The sequence below is a fragment of the Zingiber officinale genome, chromosome 7A (assembly GCF_018446385.1).
Source record: "Zingiber officinale cultivar Zhangliang chromosome 7A, Zo_v1.1, whole genome shotgun sequence".
Classification (NCBI taxonomy): Eukaryota; Viridiplantae; Streptophyta; class Magnoliopsida; order Zingiberales; family Zingiberaceae; genus Zingiber; species Zingiber officinale.
In genome coordinates, this window is record NC_055998.1 from 49,658,141 (window position 1) to 49,683,208 (window position 25,068).

Genomic DNA, 25,068 nt, shown 5'->3' on the forward strand with positions numbered 1-25,068 from the left:
TTCAAATTTTAAACTCTCTTTTAAACATGTAGATGATTTACAAATAAGGAAAGTTTTTATCAAAAATTAAAACCATCCTTTTAAACTACAAATAAGGAAAGAGATTAATCTCTTCTCTTAATCTTTTGTAGAAAGTTATAAAAGGAAATTTTTAATTTTTAAACTCTCTTTTAAAATCATGATATCCACATAAGAAATAATTTTAATAAAAATCCTTTTTAATATTCTAGTGGCCGACCACCTAAACTTGGGACCCAAGCTTTGGTCGGCCACCTACATGACTCATCCACTTGATCTTGGCCGGCCCTAGCTTGGGTTCCAAGCTAGCTTGGCCGGCCCCATTGGATGGGTAAGAAGGTAGGTATGCGATGAGTATAAATCTCTATATACTAGAGGCTACGATAGGGACCGTGAGGAGGAATTGGTTTTGGTCTCCCGATGAAATTAAGCATCCCGTGTTCGCCCCGAACACACAACTTAATTTCATCAATAATAATTCATTCCACTAAAGAACTATTATTGAACTACCGCACCAATCTCAAATTACATTTTGGGCTCCTTCTTATTATGAGTGTGTTAGTCTCCCTGTGTTTAAGATAACAAATGTCCACTAATTAAGTAAGTTACTGACAACTCACTTAATTAATATCTAGCTCCAAGAGTAGTACCACTCAACTTCATCGTCATGTCGGACTAAGTCCACCTGCAGGGTTTAACATGACAATCCTTATGAGCTCCTATTGGGGACATTCTCAACCTAGATCACTAGGACACAGTTTCCTTCTATAATCAACAACACACACTATAAGTGATATCATTTCCCAACTTATCGGGCTTATTGATTTATCGAACTAAATCTCACCCATTGATAAATTAAAGAAATAAATATCAAATATATGTGCTTGTTATTATATTAGGATTAAGAGCACACACTTCCATAATAACTGAGGTCTTTGTTCCTTCATAAAGTCAGTGTAAAAGGAACGACCTCAAATGGTCCTACTCAATACACTCTAAGTGTACTAGTATAATTATATAGTTAAGATAAACTAATACCTAATTACACTACGACCTTCCAATGGTTTGTTCCTTTCCATCTTGGTCATGAGCTACTGTTTATAATTTATAAGGAACCGATAACATAATCTTCTGTGTGTGACACCACACACCATGTTATCTATAATATAAATTAATTGAGCAACTACATTTATCATAAATGTAGACATTTGACCAATGTGATTCTTATTTCTAGATAAATGTTTATACCAAAAGCTAGGCTTTTAGTATACACTCTAACAATCTCCCACTTATACTAAAAAACTAAGCTGCCATATCTGCTGCCATACATCTGATTCCCATGCCTTTCAAAAAGCTCTTGCCTTAAGGACCTTAGGTTATCATCTGATGCAATCTAGGCGGCAACAACTTCTCCTCGTTATACAATTTCTTGTATTGGGTAGTACTTGCACTCTATTGTGTTTACTTGCCTTATAGACTCATGGTTTCTTCGAGTTTGTTACTGCACCATTATTATTACAATAAATTGTAATAATCTTTGGACAAACTAGAAATCATATCTAAGTCTATCTTGAGGTAATTAAGTCATTCAACTTTTATGGCTACCTCAGAGGCTTGCCATATACTCAGCTTCTATGGTGGAGTCCAGAAAAACACCTATGCTTATCACTCTTCCATAGTTATGACTTTTCCTCCTAAAGTAAACACAAAACCCCGAGGTCGACTTATTATTGTCCCTATCCGATTGGAAGTCAAAATCCGTGTAACCCACAGGGACCAAATTAACTGCCTTGTAAGCTAGCATATAATTTCTAGCGCCTCTAAGGTACTTTAATATATGCTTTACTGCAGTCTAATGTCCTTGTCTAAGGTTACTTTGATATCTGCTAACTATGCCCTTGGCAAAACAGATTTCTGATCTCGTGCATAGCATACATTAGGTTGTCTAACTGCCGAAGCATAAAGAACTGCCTACATGTCCTCAATCTCCTTTGATGTCATTGGAGACATCTCTTTAGATAAAGACACTCCATGCTTAAAAGGTAAGAAACCTTTCGAGGAGTTTTGCATGCTTAAAACGAGCAAGGATTTTCCGATGTATCAAGCTTGGGATAAGTAAAATATTTTTTCTTTCGATCCCTTATTACTTTGATCTCAAAAATATATACATTCTCCCAAGTCCTTTATATCGAATTATTTGGACAACCATACCCTTACTTCTGACAACATTTTGATATTGTTTCCAACTACCAAAAATGTTATCTACGTATAGTACAAGAAATACCACCACGTTTCCATCACACCTTTTGTATACACAAGACTTATCCGTTTACTCAATAAATCCATAGGTCTGGATTACTTTGATAAACCGGATGTGCTTTGCCTCAGTCCATAGACTGATTGAGCTTGCACATAAGATGCTCTTAGCCCTTTGCAATGAACCCTTCTGGTTGCTTTATATGGATGCTTTCATCAAGACTTCCATTAAGGAATGCTGTCTTGACATCCACTTGCCAAATAGATAAAAGAATCCGGATAGACTTAAGCATGGCTACCAGTGAAAAAGTTTCCTTTTTCATCAAGCCTTGCTTTGAAAGTTACTACCTTCCTTTCTATCCCTCTTTGCCTATTATAGACCTTTTTACACCCAAAGGCTTTTACACCATTTGGTGGTTCTACAAGCTTCCAGATTTTATTAGAATACATATATTCTAATTCTATTATTCATTACTCTTTGCCAAGATGTTGCATCTTTATCTTGGAGTGTTTCGTCATATGTCCGGAGATCAGGTTCATGTCCTCCAGGGATCGAGTCCCAAAACATGAATCTTTTTAGGTTGCCTAACAACCCTCCCACTACGACAAGACACTTTCTGCAATTGTGCATCATTTGTGATACGTGTTACAGTTTCCTTGTGGTATCTCATCTTGTACAGTTGGTACTAGATTAGACATGCCTTTTATTATTTCCTTAAGAATAAATTTTCTTATGGGAACATAGTTTATTACATAGTCCTTTTCTAAAAATCGGTCATTGATGCTAACAATGACCTTCTGATTTTTAAGACTATAAACGTACTTTCATTTCACTAGGATAACCCACAAACAAGTGAATTCCTGTCCAACTTATCATTGTCTCTCTTCTGCATATGTGCTGGACTACCCGAATCCGAATATGCTTCGAAATTCAGCAATTCTATATGAGTAGAGAGTTCTGACTTTAGAAGGTACTATATTCACTCTCGTTTCCAGAGTATATCCTTAAAATGATTTTGATAATATTCTTAATAACTCATCAATCTACTTATTTCCATAAGAGTCCTATACTTTCCTTTTCCTACACCATTCTGTTGGGGTGTACCAGGTGCAGTTAGTTGGGATTGAATCCCTACTTCTGATAAATGACTCCTAAATTCTCCCAAGAGGTACTTGCCACTACGATCTTACCGTAGTGTCTTGATACTTTTACTTTGTCGTTTCTTCACATCAGCCTCGTACTCTTTGAACTAATCAAAGCACTTAGACTTGCAGCACATCAAGTAAATATATCCGTATCTCAAATAGTTGTCTATAAAATAGATGAAATATTTGAAATAATCTCTTGCCTGGATGCTCATACGATTACACAAATCAGAATGAACCAATTCCAATATATCTTTGACTTCATACCCCTTAAACTTAAAAGCTTCTTGGTTATTTTTCCTTCCAAGTAAGACTCGTAGGTTGGAAAGATTTCCACTACTAATGAACCCAAAAGTTCATCAGCTACCAATGAATCCTACTCAAGTTAATATAACCTAGCCTTAGAAGCCAAAGATATAATTGGTTCATTTTCGAAGGTTACTTTCTCTTAAAGTTAGAAGATGTGTTACTAATTTCCATTTGTTGCATCGTGAGAGTTATTGGATTTATAAATTGCCAACCAACGTACCAGAACAGATAACTTCCCTCTTTTTCTTAATAACAACTTTGTTATTAAAAGAGGCAGAATATCAAGTTCTTTGAATAGTTTAGAAACTGAAAACTAGTTCTTTCTAAACTTGGTGCGTAAAGACAATTACTCAAAAATCCATGTTTTATTCTTATCAAAATATAAACATCTCCCACTGCAACAGCTACCATTTTTACAGTAGTGCCCATGTAGACGGTGTTTTACTGGAACCCTGCAATGAATTGCGGACATGATTAATGGCGTTTGTATCTACACTCCAAGTTCTGGTAGATAACACCACTAAATATGTTTCAACTAATGAATTAAATACACATATATTGTTCTTAGTTCTAAGAAGACAGTTTACCTTAATGTCCAAGTCCTATTTCCAATCATTATAATTGAGATTACTAAGTCTTTCTTATAGTATGACTACTAGGGGATTGACAAACATTTTAAATCCTAAGAATCACAAAAATACTTGGTCAAGATCAACTCCTTAAAAATCCCCATGAATTTTGTATGCCACGATAGTGTGGACGTATACAAAATCGAAGAGGAGATTTTATTCATTAATTTTATTATCTCGTCAACTTTACTTTATGACAAATAAAATTAATAGTTGATCTGTCTTTGATCAAATATTTGATCAAAAACTTTTGAATTTAAAAAAAAATATTGATTCCTCAAACAATATTATTTAAATTCACCAACACCTCAAACACCGTGAATTTTGCATGCCACGTTAGTGTGGACGTATACAAATTCAACATTTGTAAAAGGAGGGTTTTATCCCATTAATTTTATTATCTTGTCAACCTAACTTTTTGACAAATAAAATTAATAGTTGGTATCATTTGGTCACACAAATAATAGCAGTGACTCCGATGGGGAAGATACTATTAGATGTGTCTAAGTGTATACCATTACTTAACACTAAGTCCATTAATAAGATTATGCCCCTTCCGTTGGGGAAGATCACACGCTCTTAATTAACTTCCTATAGTCATCCAAAAATGGAAGTCTGTTCTAGTGATCCACAAACAAGCTCATCCGTTATGGAGGAAGGCACTAAGAGCCAACGCGCAAGCTTGTTTGCATCACTTACAAACCAGTAATGGAGACCATGGGATTTACTTAAAAATCCCTCTCCCACTTAGTTATTTATAAATGAGAAATTTTAACTATGCTAGCCTACTAAATATGTAAACTAACATGCACACACAGCACAATATAAAAGCAATAAATAGAAAATCTAATTTTCAACTATTATGGCTTTTATCTCTTGTTGTCCTCCGTGTGTTGTCATCCCAAGCTGCTGCCATATTTGGCCACTGCCACAGGGTCTAGCTGTCGCATCCATCTTGCTCCTAGTTCCGTTGCGCCTCTGGTCCTTAGAAGGTTCCACGCTTTGCAAGATTCGATCTGCGACATAAATAGAATTTTACATTTTGATCCTATATTCCTCGAAGGAATGTACATGTAAACTAGATCGAACATAAAATAAAATTTACATCCATCGATCCTATATTCCATAAAAGGAATGTACATGTAACTAGATCAAAAATAAAATCCTAATTAAAACTAAATACAGCTCCTGCTGTATTTTATAATACAATCATTCACACATAATAAAATGCCCTTGACATGTCCTGTTGGGTTTTTCGGGCCGCGAAAATCGTGTTTTCGCGTAGCGGAAACCCCGAATCACCCTAGCCATTGGATCTCGTGCGAAGAAAAGGTTTCAAAAATTTACGAGTACGAGTTTCTACTGAGATCTACTCTTAGATCTACATGGAAGAGATTTATACCTTCGAAGCGTGCCCTCGCAAATCCCGCTCGTCCAATGGTACGCCGGATCTCGAAGTTGTCAACGTAGACAACTCTCTAATGATATCCACACGAACAAGGAGTGTTCTCTAGCACACAAGGATGGAGAAGAGAGCACCCAAGTGTGCTAGCACTTTCTAGGGCTCTCGGGTAGGATTTGAAAGGAAGAAATTAGAGAGGATGCAAAAGAATCTCTTACACTCAAGAAGTAGTATCCTCCTTTGTGACCTTCACCCTTCCTTTTTTGTTGGAACCCACTCAACCACCTTCTCTTTTCATCAAAAAGCTCTCGGCAACCACAAGAGAAGAGAAGGAAGAAGCAAGGAAGAAGATGAGACAATTACCACACATCAATGCCACTAAATGAAAACATTCTAACCCTTTAGTGTGGCCGGCCACACACTCATAACTCCCTCATTTAATGTGGCCGGCCACATTAAATGGAATGAGAGGTGTTGTAACCTCCATGAGGTGGCACACCTCATGAGGTGGAGATGATGTGGCAAGGTTAGTCATGCCATGTAGGATGAGTCAACCTTCATGATGTGGCAATGCATCAAGTCAAACTTGATGTTTCAACTTCCATTTGGTCAAGTCAAATTGACCAATTCTCTTCCTTATTGAGTCAAATCCAACATTTGATTCAAGTCAATTTCAATTTAATGAATCTCAATTCATTAATATAAATTGACTCAATGAATCAAATTTAAATTAGACTCATTCAACAATTGAATCTAATTGAGTCTAACTCAATAAGTCTAATTTGAATCCAATCTTTGGTGCATCATATGAACCTAATCCAATTGGTTCATCATATGAACCTAATCTCCATCCACTTGTTCTTTGTGTGTGACCCAATAGGTTCTTGTAACGTTGGTAATGTTTCTAAACTCCTTTAGAAACATAAGCAATGAGCGGCATCTAGCAATACATCATTGCTACCCAAGTTACAAGAATGTTGAGATCCAACATCACCTTGTGACTACTAATTGTGACTCCTCACAATATATGACAAGTGTCCTTCTATCCTAGACATCTAGATTGATCAATGTGAGGCATAGACCGTGTCATCCTCTGACCAATCTAAATCTTGAACTCCAAGTAGACTCACTCAATCAAATGAGTTCAATATCTCATATTAACTCATTTGGGTATGGCCATACACTTCGTGGTCTCACTCTATCAAGAATATCGATGTCACTCCCGTCATATAGGAGGGATAGATCCCATCTACATCACTCACATCCCTCTGCATAATTCGTTACATACCCAGTAATCGCCTTTATAGTCCACCCAGTTACGGGTGACGTTTGACGAAACCAAAGTACATAACTCCTTATGTAGGGATCCATGGTGACTTCAGGTCTAAGGACTAGTAGTCATACTAATAGTTACATGAGAAAGTATATGACACTCATATAACGATCCATGATACTTTCTCATTGCGGGTCATTCAGTATACATTCTCTAATGCATACCCATGTGTCAACTTGATATCTCTATATCCATGACTTGTGAGATCAAGTCATCGAGTTGACCTACATGTTAGTCTTATTGCATTAACATTGTCCCTGAATGTTAATACTCGACTAGGAATGATTAAGAGTAGTGTTCCCTATATCATCTCACTATCGGTTCAACTAACCGATTGATATAGGTGAGAACTGTCTACTCAAGGATGTTATTATACTTAGTTTATTTGGCACCAATACAAGTAAGTATAATAACCAAAAACCAAATGCCTTTATTAATATAGAATATGATACAATAAGTCCAAAATACAATCATCAAATGATTGGCTCTAGGGCTCTAGCTAACATGTCCAAGGGTCCAATCACACACATAATAACTATAAGCCATAATAGTTGGATCTTGCATCCACAAAGTTAGCACATCCTACTATTAACCTGCCTAAATTATGTATGACATGTGCATAATTAAACTAATACCAAATACACAGAGGCAAAACCCTAGCTCTGATACCAATTGTTGATTGCTACTCGGAAAACCTAGAGGTTCCACTGTACAAAAATTTTGTACAAAGGTCTGAACCTTTTCCTAGCTACCATGTGTTCTTTTAAATTAAATTTTGGATCGCCTGCGGAACTTAACACGTTTGATCCAAAACTTAATATATTCGTTCTTTTAGGTTTTGACTTGGGTCTCCTGCGGAACTTAACACGTTCGACCCAAATCACCTTAAGTTATTAATTTTATTAAATATTAATTTCCATAATTGGTTCCCAGTACTGACGTGGCGAGGCACATGGCCTTCTTGGATATGGGAGCAACCACCACTGACTAGACAAAACCTTTTATGGAAAGCTAATATTTAATTTCCTAAAATAACTTTAGGTTAACTTAAAAGAACAATCAAATCACAAGAAAAAAAAAACAAAAGAACACAACATTGAAAAACATATTCGAAATACTAGAATCGCATGCCTCTTGTATTTGGTATTATTTCCAAAAATAACTAGTATGATGCGGAAAGAAAAATTACTAGTTATACCTTTTAGAAAGACCTCTTGATCTTCTACCGTATTCCTCTTCTAACCTCGGACGTTGTGTGGGCAACGATCTTCCAAGATGAGAAACCACCAAAGCACCTTCTTTTCCTTGCTTCAAATTTCGGCCAAGCACAAAGCTTCCAAAAGATGAAGATCTTTTCCACCAACCAAGCTCCAAGGGATGTAAGCTTTCTCTCCTTCTTCCTCAAGCTAGATCCGGCCACCAATTAAAACTCCATGAGCATGAAGAGGTTCGGCCACAAAGAGAAGAAGAAGAGAAGAAGAAAGGGCCGGCCACACCACCAAGGAAAATAGGGAGAAAAATAGAATAGAGTCCTTAGTCTTGAAGCCTCCTCTACCCCCTCTTTTATAATCCTTGGTCTTAGCAAATAATGAAAATTTAATAAAAACTTCCTTAATTCTTTTGCCATAAAAAGGAAAATTTTATTTAATTAAAAATAATTTTTCTTCTCCAATTTATTTGGTCGGCCACACCATAAAATTTCCAAGCAAATAAAATTTTAAACACAAATTAAAACTTCCTTATTTGCTTCCGGAAATTTATAAAATTTCTCTAATAATTTTTATCCCTCCATGATTGGTTTATAAAAAGGAAATTTAATAAATTAAAATCTTTCTTTTAAACATGTGGATAAAAAGAAAGTTATCTCTAAAAATTAAAATCTCTTTTAATCTACAAATAAGGAAAGATATCAAATCTTTTCTTAATCTTTTGTAGAAACTTATAAAAGAGAATATTTAATTTTAAACTCTCTTTTAAATCATGAACATGGTTAAAAAGGAAAGTTTTCTTAAAATTTAAAATCCTCCTTTAATCAACAAATAAGGAAAGATTTCAAATTTTAAACTCTCTTTTAAACATGTAGATGATTTACAAATAAAAGTTTTACCAAAATTAAAACCATCCTTTTAAACTACAAATAAGGAAAGAGATTAATCTCTTCTCTTAATCTTTTGTAGAAAGTTATAAAAGAAAATTTTTAATTTTTAAACTCTCTTTTAAAATCATGATATCCACATAAGAAATAATTTTAATAAAAATCCTTTTTAATATTCTAGTGGCCGACCACCTAAACTTCGGACCCAAGCTTTGGCCGGCCACCTACATGACTCATCCACTTGATCTTGGCCGGCCCTAGCTTGGGTTCCAAGCTAGCTTGGCCGGCCCCATTGGATGGGTAAGAAGGTGGGTATGCGGTGGGTATAAATCTCTATATACTAGAGGCTACGATAGGGACCGAGAGGAGGAATTGGTTTTGGTCTCCCGATGAAATTAAGCATTCCGTGTTCGCCCCGAACACACAACTTAATTTCATCAATAATAATTCATTCCACTAAAGAACTATTATTGAACTACCGCACCAATCCCAAATTACATTTTGGGCTCCTTCTTATTATGAGTGTGTTAGTCTCCCTATGTTTAAGATAACAAATGTCCACTAATTAAGTAAGTTACTGACAACTCACTTAATTAATATCCAGCTCCAAGAGTAGTACCACTCAACTTCATCATCATGTCAGACTAAGTCCACCTGCAGGGTTTAACATGACAATCCTTATGAGCTTCTATTGGGGACATTCTCAACCTAGATCACTAGGACACAGTTTCCTTCTATAATCAACAACACACACTATAAGTGATATCATTTCCCAACTTATCGGGCTTATTGATTTATCGAACTAAATCTCACCCATTGATAAATTAAAGAAATAAATATCAAATATATGTGCTTGTTATTATATTAGGATTAAGATGTAACGACCACCCTTCTTACTACTACTACACTCTAAGGATGACCGTTACTTGACTACTAACTCTACTTAACCGGTATGATAAAAAAAAATCACATGGAAACCCTACCGAAAAAAATTCGGCAGAGTCTCCCCTGTACCGGTGACCATATCCGTAAATACATACAGAGTATACTCAGCCACAGGCGGCTGGAACATATATTTTCACAACCACGCAGTTTAATAAATCAAATCATGTAAGTAATGAAAAGTGGAAACATAACTTCTTACTACAAAATTTTCTTATCAACTTAATAAGAAATTAAACTAAACAAATTCTTAAACTAAGTGAGTTCTTTAGCTAAGTCTCAAGGATCTCCATAGTCCACACATCACACACCGTCACAGCATCTCCTTGTCGCCTTCTTCCTTATACTTTAGCTTTTCCTTTATCTGCAGTAGGAGAAAAATAGTATCTATAAGCTAAAAGCTTAGTGAGCGCTATCCTACTCACAAAAACTCGATATGCATGTATATAAATAAAAACATGCTAAAACTGAATGCTAACATGTAAAGCTACTCATGCTCATAAATAGCAAAGAAACTAACTGAAAAGCTAACATGTAAAGATAATCATGCTCATAAATAGCAAAGGAACCTAACTAACTGAAATACTAAACATGTATAGCTAATCATGCTCATAAACCAATAAAGGAATCATACTAACTGAAATACTAAACATGTATAGCTAATCATGCTCATAAATAGCAATAAAGGAATCATGCTAACTGAAATACTAAACATGTACAGCTAATCATAGAACTATCCTGAGTATCAATAGGAAACTGAACTGATACATAAGCTGAACTAATTAATGCTAAACTGAGTCTAACTTGTATTCACCTAACTAATTTGTGAAGTTTTGAAAACTATTTACATAATAGATTAAAATAATAATCATGCTGCTGATGCGCCCGACAACTGTACTCGGATTGCAAGTTCCGAGTCTAGTAGGGTTTACTAGGTTATCTAAACCTAGGGACGACTGTGGGAGCCCAACCCAATGGATATCTAATCCAGTACAGTGTCACTGCTAAAAATAAAATACTGATTTCATAATTAATTTTCTTACCTTGCTTTAACTAGGTTATCTGAACCTAGAACTAGGTTATCTGAACCTAGAGGCGACTGTGGGAGCCCACCCATTGGACCGTAGTCCCATATAAGCTGAAGCAAGACTAAATAAGTTATTTTAAATGCTTCTACTGCATTAACTGAGCTATTAAAATGCCTACTGTAGCATTATATTGAGCTAAGCATTTTATCAAGCACTTGGTGTGCACTAGAACACACCCTACGTACTAAAAATCTGTATACAAAGCTTAACATAAATCTGCATGCAAAGTTTAACAAAAATCTACATATTAAGCCTATAAAAATCTACATACTAAGCTTATCTAAAAATCTGCATGCTATAAAAACTAATAAGGAAGGATCTATATCGAAAACTAAACCAAACTTACAAGCTTTAGAAATCTTGATCTAACCGCAAAAGAACTAGATGCTAAAAGGGAACTAAAATTCTGCGCTGCTAAAGAGATGAACTGCAAATCAATTCCCTTACCACAAAATCCGGAGGCCAAAAGACAACCCCCAGCATACCTACTGAAAACTAAAACCAAGGCATGTTACAAGCAAACCATGAAAAAAGCAAACTAAAACCTGTTCATACCCAAACCTAATGATTTCTGAATCTGGCAGCAAACCAAAGTCTTTAAGCATGTTACAGCATATATGCAGGGGAAAAGGAAAAAGGAAACTTGAATCTACCTTTAACTCTCTAACAACAGGTATACTACTGTTTTGTGCCACAATAAGGAAACCATAAGGAACCAAACTGTTCAACATACTTAACTTGGTCTTCTATTCTGTTCCTGCTCCATAATCTGGACTATACCCTTGGACTAGAATTATTCATGCTCAGCATTTACAAGGGAAATTCTGTACTGTAATTCTATAAGCCTATTCCTACACCTGACAGCAAGAAGGAAACACTAATACTAAGATGTTACAAACATGAAGATCAATTCTGTTAACAGCAATAATCCATGAAAACAGCACAAATAGGTTTGCAACCTGCTAAAACTCAAGTTCCATGTAAATATGATCACAACCTAAACTTTCTTAAAGTAACAGAAAACTCTAGGGCGTAACATGTTGCGGCAGAACTTCAAAAGCCTCCCACTTTACAGGAAATAAAGGCTGAACTAAAGATTCAAGAACTACCCTTAATCCTCTAGAAATCCCGGTTCTTACATCCTTCCGGAAACAAAGAAAAGAATTAAAAAAAATAACTCTTAGCAAACTCAAATTTCTGTATAGCATGTTCCAAAGCAAAGAGGGAGAGAACAAAGCTCGAAACAACCCCTACTGCAGGTGAGTAGCAACTCACCGAGCGTTCTTGGACTTACAACCGACGGAGACGACCTCTAGGGCTTCGGAGATGTGGTTGTTTCGGCTCTTCTTTGTGCCCGCGCGCTCTCCTTGCCGAGAGTGACTCGAACTTGTGAAAAATCCGCGGAGAAGGGAGCTCACCGGCCGCCGAAAAACCAACCCTAGCCGCCGCTGCGTTTCCGCCCGAGAGGAGCACCGTCGTGTGAAGGAGAAGAATTTTGAGAGAAATTGTTTGTTTTTCTGAAAAGAAACATAAATTCTTTTTCTTATACTAGGGTTTAAACCGAACTATACCTTAAATATTATTCACTCTTTCCTTATTTAAGATCGGCCGCCAGCACAGCTGGTCAGCCGGGTTTTGCTCGGGTCAAACGTCTCGACTTCGATCCCTCAGCCGCGCACTTTTAATTTCAATTTATTTTAAACGTCTCAACTATAGCTTAAATATTTGTTGCTACCTATCTATTTAGCAACGACCGCTAGCCCAGTTGGTTGACCGTGTTTTGCTTAAGGCGTGGCTCTCAGGTTCGAAACTCAGCTGCAACCATTTTTCCTTCTTATTTATAACCACTACTTAAATTTATTTCGTTCTCTATTTATTCACAAAACAGCCGCGGAACAGTTGGTTGACTTGGTTCGCTTAAGGCTTGGCTTAACCCAAGGTCCACGGTTCGAATCTCGGCTTGGACATTTTTTTTTTGTCGAAACTTCTTTCGTTCAGTAAAAATACCAAACGAACTCCAAAAATTCCATAAAAATACTCTAAAAATTTCTAAAAATCTCTAGAATTTTTCTAAAGCATTTCTAGATTTTTGTAAGGACTTTTAGAAATCGAAATAGGAAAAATTGGGTCGTTACATAAGAGCACACACTTCCATAATAACTGAGGTCTTTGTTCCTTCATAAAGTCAGTATAAAAGGAACGACCTCAAATGTTCCTACTCAATACACTCTAAGTGTACTAGTGTAATTATATAGTTAAGATAAACTAATACCTAATTACACTACGACCTTCCAATGGTTTGTTCCTTTCCATCTTGGTCGTGAGCTACTGTTTATAATTTATAAGGAACCGATAACATGATCTTCTGTGTGTGACACCACACACCATGTTATCTACAATATAAATTAATTGAGCAACTACATTTATTATAAATGTAGACATTTGACCAATGTGATTCTTATTTCTAGATAAATGTTTATACCAAAAGCTAGGCTTTTAGTATACACTCTAACACCGACCGTGATCGAAAGTCCTTGTAGTAGTCATCGAGCGTAGCATATTTACAGTGGAGTCGTAGCAGAAACCTGAAGCAGTCGGAAGTTCAATCGGATGTGTAGTAGCTCGTATAGGAGTTGTTGAAGAAGTTTTAGGCGAGCAGCCTTAAATAGAGCATGGAAGGCACCTTTCATAGCCATGGAAGGTGCCTCCAATGAGGTATGTTTGATCCCGAATAGTCCGAGACTTATTCGTTGCGACGCCATAATTTTATCCTGTGGAAGGCACCTTCCATAGCCATGGAAGGCGTCTTCTATGAACAGTACGAAAGCGCCTTCACTGCTTGAAGGCGCCTTTGAACACTATTCATCCGAAGGAAATTTTTTTCTTTTGCCCTGTAAAATAATGTTAGTCCAAAAATACCCAGTAAAACAAGTATTAGTGTAATTTAATAATAATATAGAGTAGTAATTAGTTATTATCCTTCTAGGATAAGGAACTAGTCAAGGTCTCAACTTAGGGATCCCAAATAGACCTAAATTGGACCGATGTCTACTATCCCTTCAACTGGGACGCATCCTCATTTGGTCACTCTCCTCTAGTGACTTACCTTAACTTACCAGTTTGCTAGACATTTGGTCAGCCCCTCGACTTGTTAGGACTTCGTGTCAGCTATCCGGTTAGCCCATTGACCTAGCTGGACTTCTTACCAGCTATCCAGTCGGCCCGTCGACCTTGCTAGATTTCGTACGAGCTATCCGATCAGCCCGTCGACCTAGTTAGATTTCATACCAACTATCTGGTTGGCCCGTCGACCTAGCTGGATTTCGTACCAACTATCCGGCCGACCCATTAACCTAGCTGGATTTCCTTCACACTCAATCAAGTGGTTAGATCACGACGGAACCTAACTTAACTTAATTATCATTCGTCAAAACTCAGGTTAGACTGTTAGTGCGAACCGCACCAACAATGTGGAGATTTATGAATGCGACACTTCAAACTTGGAGGTTTTATATTTCTCAATCTTGTGTCAAATTAATTCCTTTTTTTCCAAATTCAAATATTTATATACAATTTATTATTGTCCTTAAAGGGGAAAAAATATAATTTAGCTGTGAAACAATGTGAAAATGTGGTAACGTATGGCACAATACTATCAGAAGGAGACCCAAATATGTTGATTCATCATGTTCCACTTGGGGAAGGAAATTTCAATGTATATATTGATGTTGTTTTAGATAAAGGAGCAAAGCTTCCAATCCCAATTCAGTCTAGGCCAACAATCATCAATGATGTTGTTAGAACAATTGTTGCTTGGCCTAAAGAGTTGGTAATTTTACCTATGAAGAAGGTGCTTTCAATTTTTATGAAAACTTGGTATTTGAAAAAAAAACCTCAATTATCATTTGAATACTTATATGAATATTTTAAATATTGTAGAAGAATGTGTAACCACAATCATTTGCTCATTTGGATGTTCATGGTTATCAAGACAAGTACAAGGAAATTGAAAAAACATTGTGGATGACATGCAAGTATATATATTCGTATGTTGTCAGATTGATACCTGAAGATGAGAGCATACACATAGAATTTGATGAAGATATGCTTGGACATCCTAAAAGTATATAGTTGCTAAGAGAATATATCTTGCATTTTATGAAGATGAAAGAGATAGGTGCTAGGTAAATTTTTGTTTACATGGGGTATGCTATGCCTTAAATACAATATTTGTTCGCATGCGTTGCTTTGTTCACAATATATGTTCACATACTTTTGCTTTGGTTTACATGGGGTATATTTAGATTTGTCATTATTTTACCATTACCTTGCAATTACCTTATAGTTATCTTTCTAAATACTTAAAGAAATAAAATAGAGCTGAGTATGTCTCATTTGTTGATCCTGGTCACATATCTACATGCGGTGTGGGCAAAGAAAGCAGTAAATTATCACAACATATTGTTGCTCAGTTGGGAGCATCAAACAGAAATAACATCTGCTTTATCCCATACAACACTGGGTAATATTTTAATTATATATTAATTCTTATTACATACTATTCAATATTATATTTTCATTTGTACAGGTATCATTGGATCCTAACTATAATAAATGAAGATAAGAATATGATATATTTATTGGACTTATTGAGTAATAAGAATCGAGATCATATTTGGCAAACTATTGTGACCAAGTAGGTAATAGATTGTGTTGATTGTGAATGCATTCAATTAATTAGAGGCTGAAAAAATAACTTTTCATTTTTTACAATGTAGTGGGGTCAGGATATACAATGCATCAAGGGGTATTTTAAAATGTTTAGGTTTTAAACAATTGATAGTATATATTGTGACTATGTATTTAGACATTAATTAATAATTCTTATTATTTGTATTATGACTTATTGCATAACATTTTCAATTTCCTTAGGGTAATCTAAAACAAAATGGTAATGTTGAATTTGGATATTGTGTAATGTAATGTGATACATGAAAAAGATAGTCTTGGATGAATATCTACTATTAGAGAGGAAGGTGAATTTGTTCTTTATGAAATGTCTTCTTTATGAAATATTGATTCATTTTGCATTAACCCTCAAATTTCTTTTAATAATTTAGTTTGCAGTATCAAAAAATAAACAGTATTACAATCAATCTCTATATGAAGAAGTCAGAAGTGAATGGAGTGAATTCGTCTACTTCTATGTGAGTGTTTAAGTGTAGGTTGTGATATAAATTTTGGATTATATTTGGAGATTTATGGATAAAAATGCATTTGAGTTATGATTAAACATGTCTTTTATGAATGCACTTTTGGGTTGTATTTGATAGATATTTGTGATATATTTGTTTAATTTTGGTGGTAAAAAATATTGTGTTATAGTAAAATTTTATGATATACACTTTTGTCAATTAAAATTGTATTGTAATAAAATATGGTCAATTACTTCGCTACTATAGATATATGATAGAGTAATACAACACAAAAGACTTGGATAAATTTAAATAGCGGTGTAGTTAAAGAAACTATTTACTTCGTCGTTAATCTAATTTGTGAAGTCGTTCATATATATTACTTCGCTAAATTGAATTTTTCTATACTTTGACTAAGTTAAATTATGCAGAAGTAAAATTAAACATTTACTGCAACATATACAAAAATTATGAAGTCATATATATATTTTACTTCATCAATCAAAGTAACATATGAAGTAATATATTATCAACCACTTCAATACTTTTAATGATCTCAATGAAGTAATAGAGCCTTTTTACTTCGAAAATGGTCCGATTTTAATCGGTTTTTGACCGGTGATAGACTTCGTTAATTGTGTGGTAAAGTAATAAATTTACCTTTTTTATTTCACGTGCATCTACTTTGGTAATTATCTACCTATTACTTCGGATAATATTCGAAGTCTATCGCCGATTTTCACATAGTGTCAATAACATGTATTAACAAGGATGTTCACACATGCATTCAATCAAATAAGAAATAAGTATAAATATGTCTTTGAAACCAAAGAAAGACATCCATAGAGTTTTATATTGATTCACATCACAATTACTTCCATAGTCCTAGAAATTCTAATCCATAAACAAAGAGGATGAACGCGAAGACATCGAAAATAAACATTATACAATTCAAATAGGTGAGAGAGGAAAGAGATGCTTAGCGAAAGCAAGAAACGGGGTCTTCGGATTCAATCCAATTCTTCGGGGCATAGACGATGTTAGAAATGGCCTCAGGTCGCCTCCTAGAGCTCTCCAAATGGATGATGGCTCCTCGGTATGTCTTCTAAAAAAGAGAAAACCTCCTCCCCAAGAAAAGGGTAGGAGTTCCCCTTGTATAGGGTCAGGGCATGTGCCCTAACCATCTTGCCATACGACCATGCCAATCAACACGGGTGGATCGCGCACGCAACAAACGCTGGGAGGCACGATCGTGTCACACGGCCAGGTCGTGTGACTTGCTGGAGAGAGGGCATGGCCGTGCCATATGGCATGGCCAAGCCTTGTTGGCTGCTAGAAGAGAGGGCATGGTCGTGCCTCACGGCACGGCCAGCCCATGCTGGTCACTTAGAGAGGGAGCACAGTCATGCCAAATGGCATGGCTTGCCCAAGGTTAGCTTTCGGATATGCTTTTCCTCATGTTCTTCATCCAATTTCGATCCTCGTTGTGCCTTGTCAATAAAAAGGGAAAAAGAATAGATCTTCGAACAAGAAAGTTGTCATGTTGGCAACAATAATGAAAATAAGTACGATGACATGAGTTATAGACAAGACATTCATATAAATGTGCATCAATAGAAGTCTAAACACATGGATAACCTAAGTACATCACTCTACCATCTTGTGGTACTCATTCATGATAAAAGTTGTAAGGGCATCCATACTCGTGGAGCCTCTTCATCAGCTCTTTCATTGCAACATCTGCCACATCAAAAATAAAAAACTTCATATATCACTACATTATCAAAAATCTTCTCAATAATTTCTTCATGAGTCACACACTTTTTATTATATATATTTTTCATCGTCTTTTATATTATATATAATTAAATTCCACATCAAAAATAAAAAAACTTCATATATCTCTACATTATCAAAAAATATCTCAACAATTTCTTCATGAGTCGCACACTTTTTATTATATATATTTTTCATCGTCTTTTATATTATATATAATTAAATTTTTATAGAATTTAAATTTACAAATTAACAAGGAAATAACGTTACATAACTTTTTTAAAAAAAATCGGTTAGTATTTTTATTTGTTTAAATAGAAATACAAGGAAATAAGGTTACATAACTTTTTTTTTTTAAATCTGTTAATATTTTTATTTGTTGAAATAGAAATAAAAAATTATTTAATAAAAATATATTAAAAAAAATTTGAAGAAACGGCTCCATGTAAAGATGAGCTACTTCCTCAAAATCATAAAAAGGGAGGGAGCTCATTCATGATAAGCGGGATGCTCAAAGGCAGGCTTGAAAATTGCATCCGACATCTTCTTATCCACCATGGAAAACAGAATTTATGTGTGAAATTCAATTAGATTTGGCCTCGAAATTTAAATTGACGACAAAAGGTCCCGAAAAAACATTTAAATGTCTTCAACTTGATTTGATTAAATGGATTGAATTGACTAAAGACTTCCAATCTGAGCATAAAATGTCAATCCATAAGTCAAATTTCCTACAGGTGTATCTAGCCAAAATCAATTGGGCCAAATATATTTTTTTTTGAAAAAAACTAAAAGTCTACATTTTTTCAACATAAATGAGCAAATCAACTAATTTAAAATTCTTTAGCTAAATAAATTTAGACTATTTTGTTGTCTATTTAAAATTGAACAGATTTTTTTTTTTTCAAGCAAAGTTCTATATATAGTGAACCAACATTAGCCAATAATAAACTTTTATAGTTCTCCTTTTTCCTTCTAAGATAATCCTTTTTCACTTAAGCCTTTAAACATGACATGAGTCTATACAACACCTAATAATATCAAAGTAATTTTTTTAAACGTGTTTTTCATGTTAAATATCACATTCTATGTAATGAATTTCCACGAATAGCAATTGTGTTTGTCTCCTTAATCAATCATTCTTCAATATATCAAAAAATCCATAAAAAAAAGTCAAGAAACTATGTTAAAAAAACATATTAGAAAGGACATTTCATTCTTAAATTTATCCGCAATTTCCATCTTCGCTTGATTAATTTAACATTGTTTATAAATAATAATGTTTAATTAAAATTTCTATATAAATCTAAATAAATTTAAATATTTAATAATTTAAAACTAATCTATATTATAATAATGATTTAGACGTTACCATAGGACACACATACCACATATTTATTATATTAATAATCTCTTCTAATTAACATATTCATATTCATTTTAATATTAATATTCATTTCTATGGGTCTTATTATCCTTTTTTTTTATTTTTTTTTAATTAATAAAATCCGCTCCTTTAAAGAATGGAATGCCATTAATATATGGACATTATAATATTCATTCACCTTGAATGTTATAACACCCCGCATTAACATATATATAAAAAAAGTGTGGCTGCTGAAATATAATAATTTTAATTAAAATTATATATTAGACAAATTTTTATTATTATTATTTCATACTTGATGAAGACTATGATAATAATAATAATAATAATAATAATAATATTTTTCTTATTTTTTTTACTACTTTTCATCTTTTGAAAGGAGAAGCCACAAATCAAATATTCATTTTTCAATTAAAAGTTATCCTCTAATTTAATTCCAACGAACTCCTGTTAGATTTGTCAAACATGTAGTAAAAAGTGAAACCATTCGTCTCAGGTGTTCCCGTCGCACTCGACTCTAAATCATGAGAAGTAAATTAAGATAGCTGAAGGACAAGGGATGATGAAGTGAATTGTATAGGATCTGAAAATTTATTTACGATTTGACTCCGCAATCGTATGTGCAAGTATATCATCACTTATCATTCGGATAACATTTGGGGTCTGTTAGATTTGTCAACCAGAAGATTAAAGTGAAGGCGGAATGACTTCCAATTTGATGGCTTGTCCTGATTATAATAAATCGTCAAACCTCTGAATTGGGGACATCTGTTATCTTATCAGCGATGCTTCGCGCATCAAATATCAATCCTCTGAATTTCTGACACTTGTCGTTTCAAATTAAATCATGTTCATTTTTTTTCCAAAAACATACTAAAAAGTCAAAACTAACTCTAGCAACATTATTATATAAATTTAAACTTATTTTCCATGCTCTCTGAACCTTGTGATCCTTCGGAAGTGTTCTCTGAAGCCGAATCTATGACGAGAAGAATCCCGTTCGTTCTCTGCATCTTCTTCAATCTCACGGCTGCTCTGTTTTCGCTCTCCTATGCCGGTGATACCTTAACCCCTGGCCAGCCTCTCCTCGACGCCCCCGAAGCAACCTTGATCTCCGAGGGCAGCACCTTCGTGTTGGGTTTCTTTAGCCCCGTCGGCTCAAGAAACCGATACGTCGGCATATGGTTCCGCAACGTCTCCCAACAAACCGTCGTATGGGTCGCCAACCGCAACCGCCCGATCACCGATGGCTCTGGCCTCCTTTCGCTCAGTACAAACGGAACGCTTGTCGTCTCCGACAACAGCTCCGCCGTCTTGTGGTCTTCCAGCTCACCGGCACTCGTTAGCCCTGTGGTGCAACTCCTCGACAACGGGAACTTGGTTGTTCGAGAAGCCGGCGACGTCGACAATAGCCGCTACGCATGGCAGAGCTTCGACTTCCCGACGGACACGCTCCTCCCAGGCATGAAGTTGGGGTGGAACCTGACGAGCCGACGCAACCGCATCCTCACGGCATGGGCGAGCACCAGCGACCCGGCAGAGGGGAACTACACCTTCGGCATCGACTTGCGCGGCGATCCCCAGATATTCTCGTGGGTGGGCACGCAGCAGCAGTATCGCCACGGGCCATGGAACGGCCTTTACCTCAGCGGCATCCCGGAGATGATGCCCTACGATGTGTTAGAGTTCAGCTTCGTGATCGACAGAGAGCAGGTGGCGTTCAGTTACACCATCCTCGATCCCTCGTTGATCAGGCGAATGGTCATCAATCCGACGTCCGGCTACATAGAAGGCCTTATGTGGACCAAGGACATCAGTCAGACTTGGAGCAGGCGAGTATCGATGCCGAGGGATAACTGCGACAGCACCATCTCCCTCTGCGGCCCCTATGGCCGTTGCTACCCCAACGACTGGTCCCCGTGCAATTGCCTGTCGGGCTTTCATCCCCGGAATCCAAACGATTGGCGTCTCGTCGTGAACACCTCCGGCGGCTGCGTGAGGAACACAGAGTTGGACTGCTATAACAACACAGATGGGTTCATCCGGCAGAGCAACGTGAAGTTGCCGGACACATCCGCGTCGACGGTGGACTGGAGCATGCCGAGCCTCGATGACTGCCGAAGTTCGTGCCTCAGAAACTGTTCTTGCACGGCTTATGCGAGAGCCAACATCAGCGGCAGTGGCAGAGGGTGCATATTGTGGTTCACTCCACTCACAGACATAAAATTGTTCAACTCTGGATCCGGACAGGATCTATTTGTCAGGGTTGCAAATGCAGACCTAAAAGGTGATGAAATTTTATCAATCGCAATGAGGAGAATTATATTAATTAAACTTAAATTTTCATCTCCTTTTACAGCCATGGATTCTCACCGGAGTCCCAGAATCGTAATCATAGTCGTTTCCTCAGTGGCAACTTTGACTTTCCTAACACTTGTTGTTTGTTGCATTTGGAAATGGAAGAAAACAGAGTATCATTTCAAAGATGAAACTGGAGAAGAGGCGATAAGCCTGCCCTTGTTCGATTTTGCTGCTGTCATACATGCTACTGATAATTTTTCTTCATCTAACAAGCTTGGAGAGGGCGGATTCGGTCCTGTATATAAGGTATATATGTACTCTAAGCTTGATGAGTTGAGATGTGATCATTGTTGTGTTTAAGTATGCTAAAGCTTAGTATGTGGATTGCAGGGTAGGTTGAAAGAACAGGAAATAGCTGTAAAACGATTGTCCAAAACATCAGAACAAGGCTCAAATGAGTTCAAGAATGAGGTGGTGTCGATTGCAGAGCTACAACATCGAAATCTTGTTAGACTCCTCGGCTATTGCATTGAAGAAAGGGAGAGGATGTTGATATATGAATACATGCCCAATGGGAGCCTAGACAAATTCTTATTTGGTAAATTGATATTTATATAAGTGATGTGTTCTCTATTCCTACTTGCTATGTTGTGTAGTTTTTGAAATCTATATCAGGAACATGTTTTGAATTTCATTTGTTATATACATTTTTTTCTCAGATAAAGTCAAAGCTAGTTCATTGGTTTGGAAATCACGTTATAATATAATTCTTGGTATCGCTCGAGCTCTTCTTTATCTTCACCATGATTCCAGACTAAGGATCATTCATAGAGATTTGAAAGCAAGCAATATTCTTCTCGATGAAGATATGAATCCAAAAATATCAGATTTTGGTTTGGCAAAAATATTTGACGGAAATGAAATAATAGGAACAACAAAGAGAGTTGTTGGAACATAGTAAGTAAATGTCAACTTTTGTATGTATGCCTAATGCATTTGATTCAAATAGAAAAATAATGTTTTTACATTTTTATTTTTACAGTGGATATATGTCTCCGGAATACATCAAAAATGGAATTTACTCAGTGAAATCTGATATTTTTAGTTTTGGAGTATTAATACTTGAAATTATTACGGGCAAAAAGAATATTGGATTCTATATTTCTACGGAGCACTTAAACCTTCTAGAGCATGTAAGTATATATAAAGCATATATATACTTAGCATTCTATACATCATATTTATTTATTAGTATTTATGCAGATTTGGACTTTGTGGAAGGAAGACAGAGTTTTGGAAGCAGTAGATGAATCAATAGGGCCATTTTGTGTTGCTGAAGTTTTAAGGTGTATAAATATTGGACTGTTATGTGTTCAAGAACAACCAGAAGATAGACCCACAATGTCATCCATACTATCATTTTGGGGTAATGAAGCTACCCAATTGTTAAATCCTAGAAGACCAGGTTTTGTGGTGCCTACCGATCAATCTGAAACTAATTTGGATAATGGTAAGAAGTATTGTCCAATGTCGTCTAATCATTTATCAATCACAATTTTAGAAGGTCGATAGCAATTATCACAATCCAAATGTAAAACACCAAGTTAATGTGAATTAAACCCTTTTTATTTTACTTTTGGCTACATATCGAACAAATAATTGTAGACAATACATAAAGATAGATATTTTGAAATGTGCTCTAGTGTTATGATAAATATGATATATATTGATGCAAAGTTGAACATTTTTTAGGCAACAAGTGCCAATAAACATGTCTAATAATGTTATAGTTTTTATACTTTCAAAGATGTGCAAAGGTATGCCATTCTATCACTTCTAGTAATAGTTGTTAAACTTGCTACTTGGTATTGTGAGATGGAATGCATATAAATGGTTGTGGTTCTCAAATGCATGCAAATTTTCCAGTCTTGCCATGGAATGAGAGGGGATTAGGGAGAATCCTAAAAGAAAATAAATGTTAATTGATATAGAATGAGTTTGATGAGTAACTTGGCCACTTGCATATGAAGAAGGCACTTTCACCCAAACTAATTTTTGCAAACTTGGAATAAAAACACAAATAGATTTGTCATCACTGAGTTTACAGATAAATTTCAAGCCACTGAATCTTTTGTGCTACCGATCAGACTTAGATCATCAGGTTGTATTGCTCAAGCTACTATTAGAATATAAATAAGCACAAGAGTGTTTAGATTGAGATTAAATGACTTGGGTGACTTGGTCTTCAACATCTAATAAGAGCTTTATGGAATCTACAGCTACGTGGGTTATGTTGGTGCAATCTTAGATTTAATAGTCTGGTGCAACTTTGAATTTCAATGTTTGAGTAAAGGATTTAAATTGGACTTTGTCATGTGATTTGATATGTGTTTAAGTGGGTAGGGATTTGTAGAAACACATTTAGGATGTCTTTGGTTGAGAATAGTCATTGATAACATTGGTTTTCGAATAAATGATATATTATTTAACCGATTTAGATAATAAATTGATCTCATCCGGAAGCTGAGTCAGACAGATCGTCGGGTGAGGTGGCGAGAATGTTGACGAAGTCGCGACATCCCGCAGGGGGGTGTGCTGAGATGGCTCCCGTGTTGACCAAGTCTTCGGAAGTCCTCTGGTCAACGCAACCTGCAGCCAGCGACCGGGTTGACTCGGCCCCTGGTACCCCGATGCTCGAGGCAGATCCAACGAATATATGAGTACAAGACTAAGCCATAAAATAATGAAATGCGTATGGAATATGAACCGAAAACGTACCCTGGCCCAGGGGGCGCCCTCGGATGGGGTGCGGCTCGAGTTGTCATGACCCGGAAGAGTGGATGACTCCGATCAGGCTGTAGAGCTGGATCTAACTACGCGAAGCAGGACATGGCATGGGGCCGGAAGACAAGCTGCAGGTCGAGAGATAATAGTGGCCCGCAAGTTGGGAACTAATATCGATATGCAGACCAGACACTAATATCAGCACGCAGGCCGGGAACTAATATCGGTATGCAAACCGGGGAACTAGATCGGCATGCAGGCCGAGACAAAATATCGGCACGCAGGCCGGGGAACTAGATCGGCACGCAGGCCGGGACACGACACACAGGCAGGATAAGCGCGTAGGTTGGAATACCGTACCTAAGCTAGATCGACGCAAAAGCCAAAACACAATAAAACGGCACGAA

At 36.1% G+C, this 25,068-nt stretch overlaps 1 protein-coding gene across 1 annotated transcript; it reads left to right on the forward strand.

The window, feature by feature from the left end:
- Positions 1–20,521: 20,521 nt before the first annotated feature.
- On the forward strand, positions 20,522–23,546 carry LOC122000113 (G-type lectin S-receptor-like serine/threonine-protein kinase At4g27290). The gene is made up of 6 exons (XM_042554650.1): positions 20,522–21,863; positions 21,936–22,183; positions 22,268–22,475; positions 22,597–22,834; positions 22,920–23,070; positions 23,141–23,546. Exons 1-6 carry the CDS (start codon positions 20,558–20,560, stop codon positions 23,447–23,449), a joined length of 2,460 nt encoding a protein of 819 aa, XP_042410584.1. The 5' UTR covers positions 20,522–20,557; the 3' UTR covers positions 23,450–23,546.
- The last annotated feature ends 1,522 nt before the right edge of the window (positions 23,547–25,068 follow it).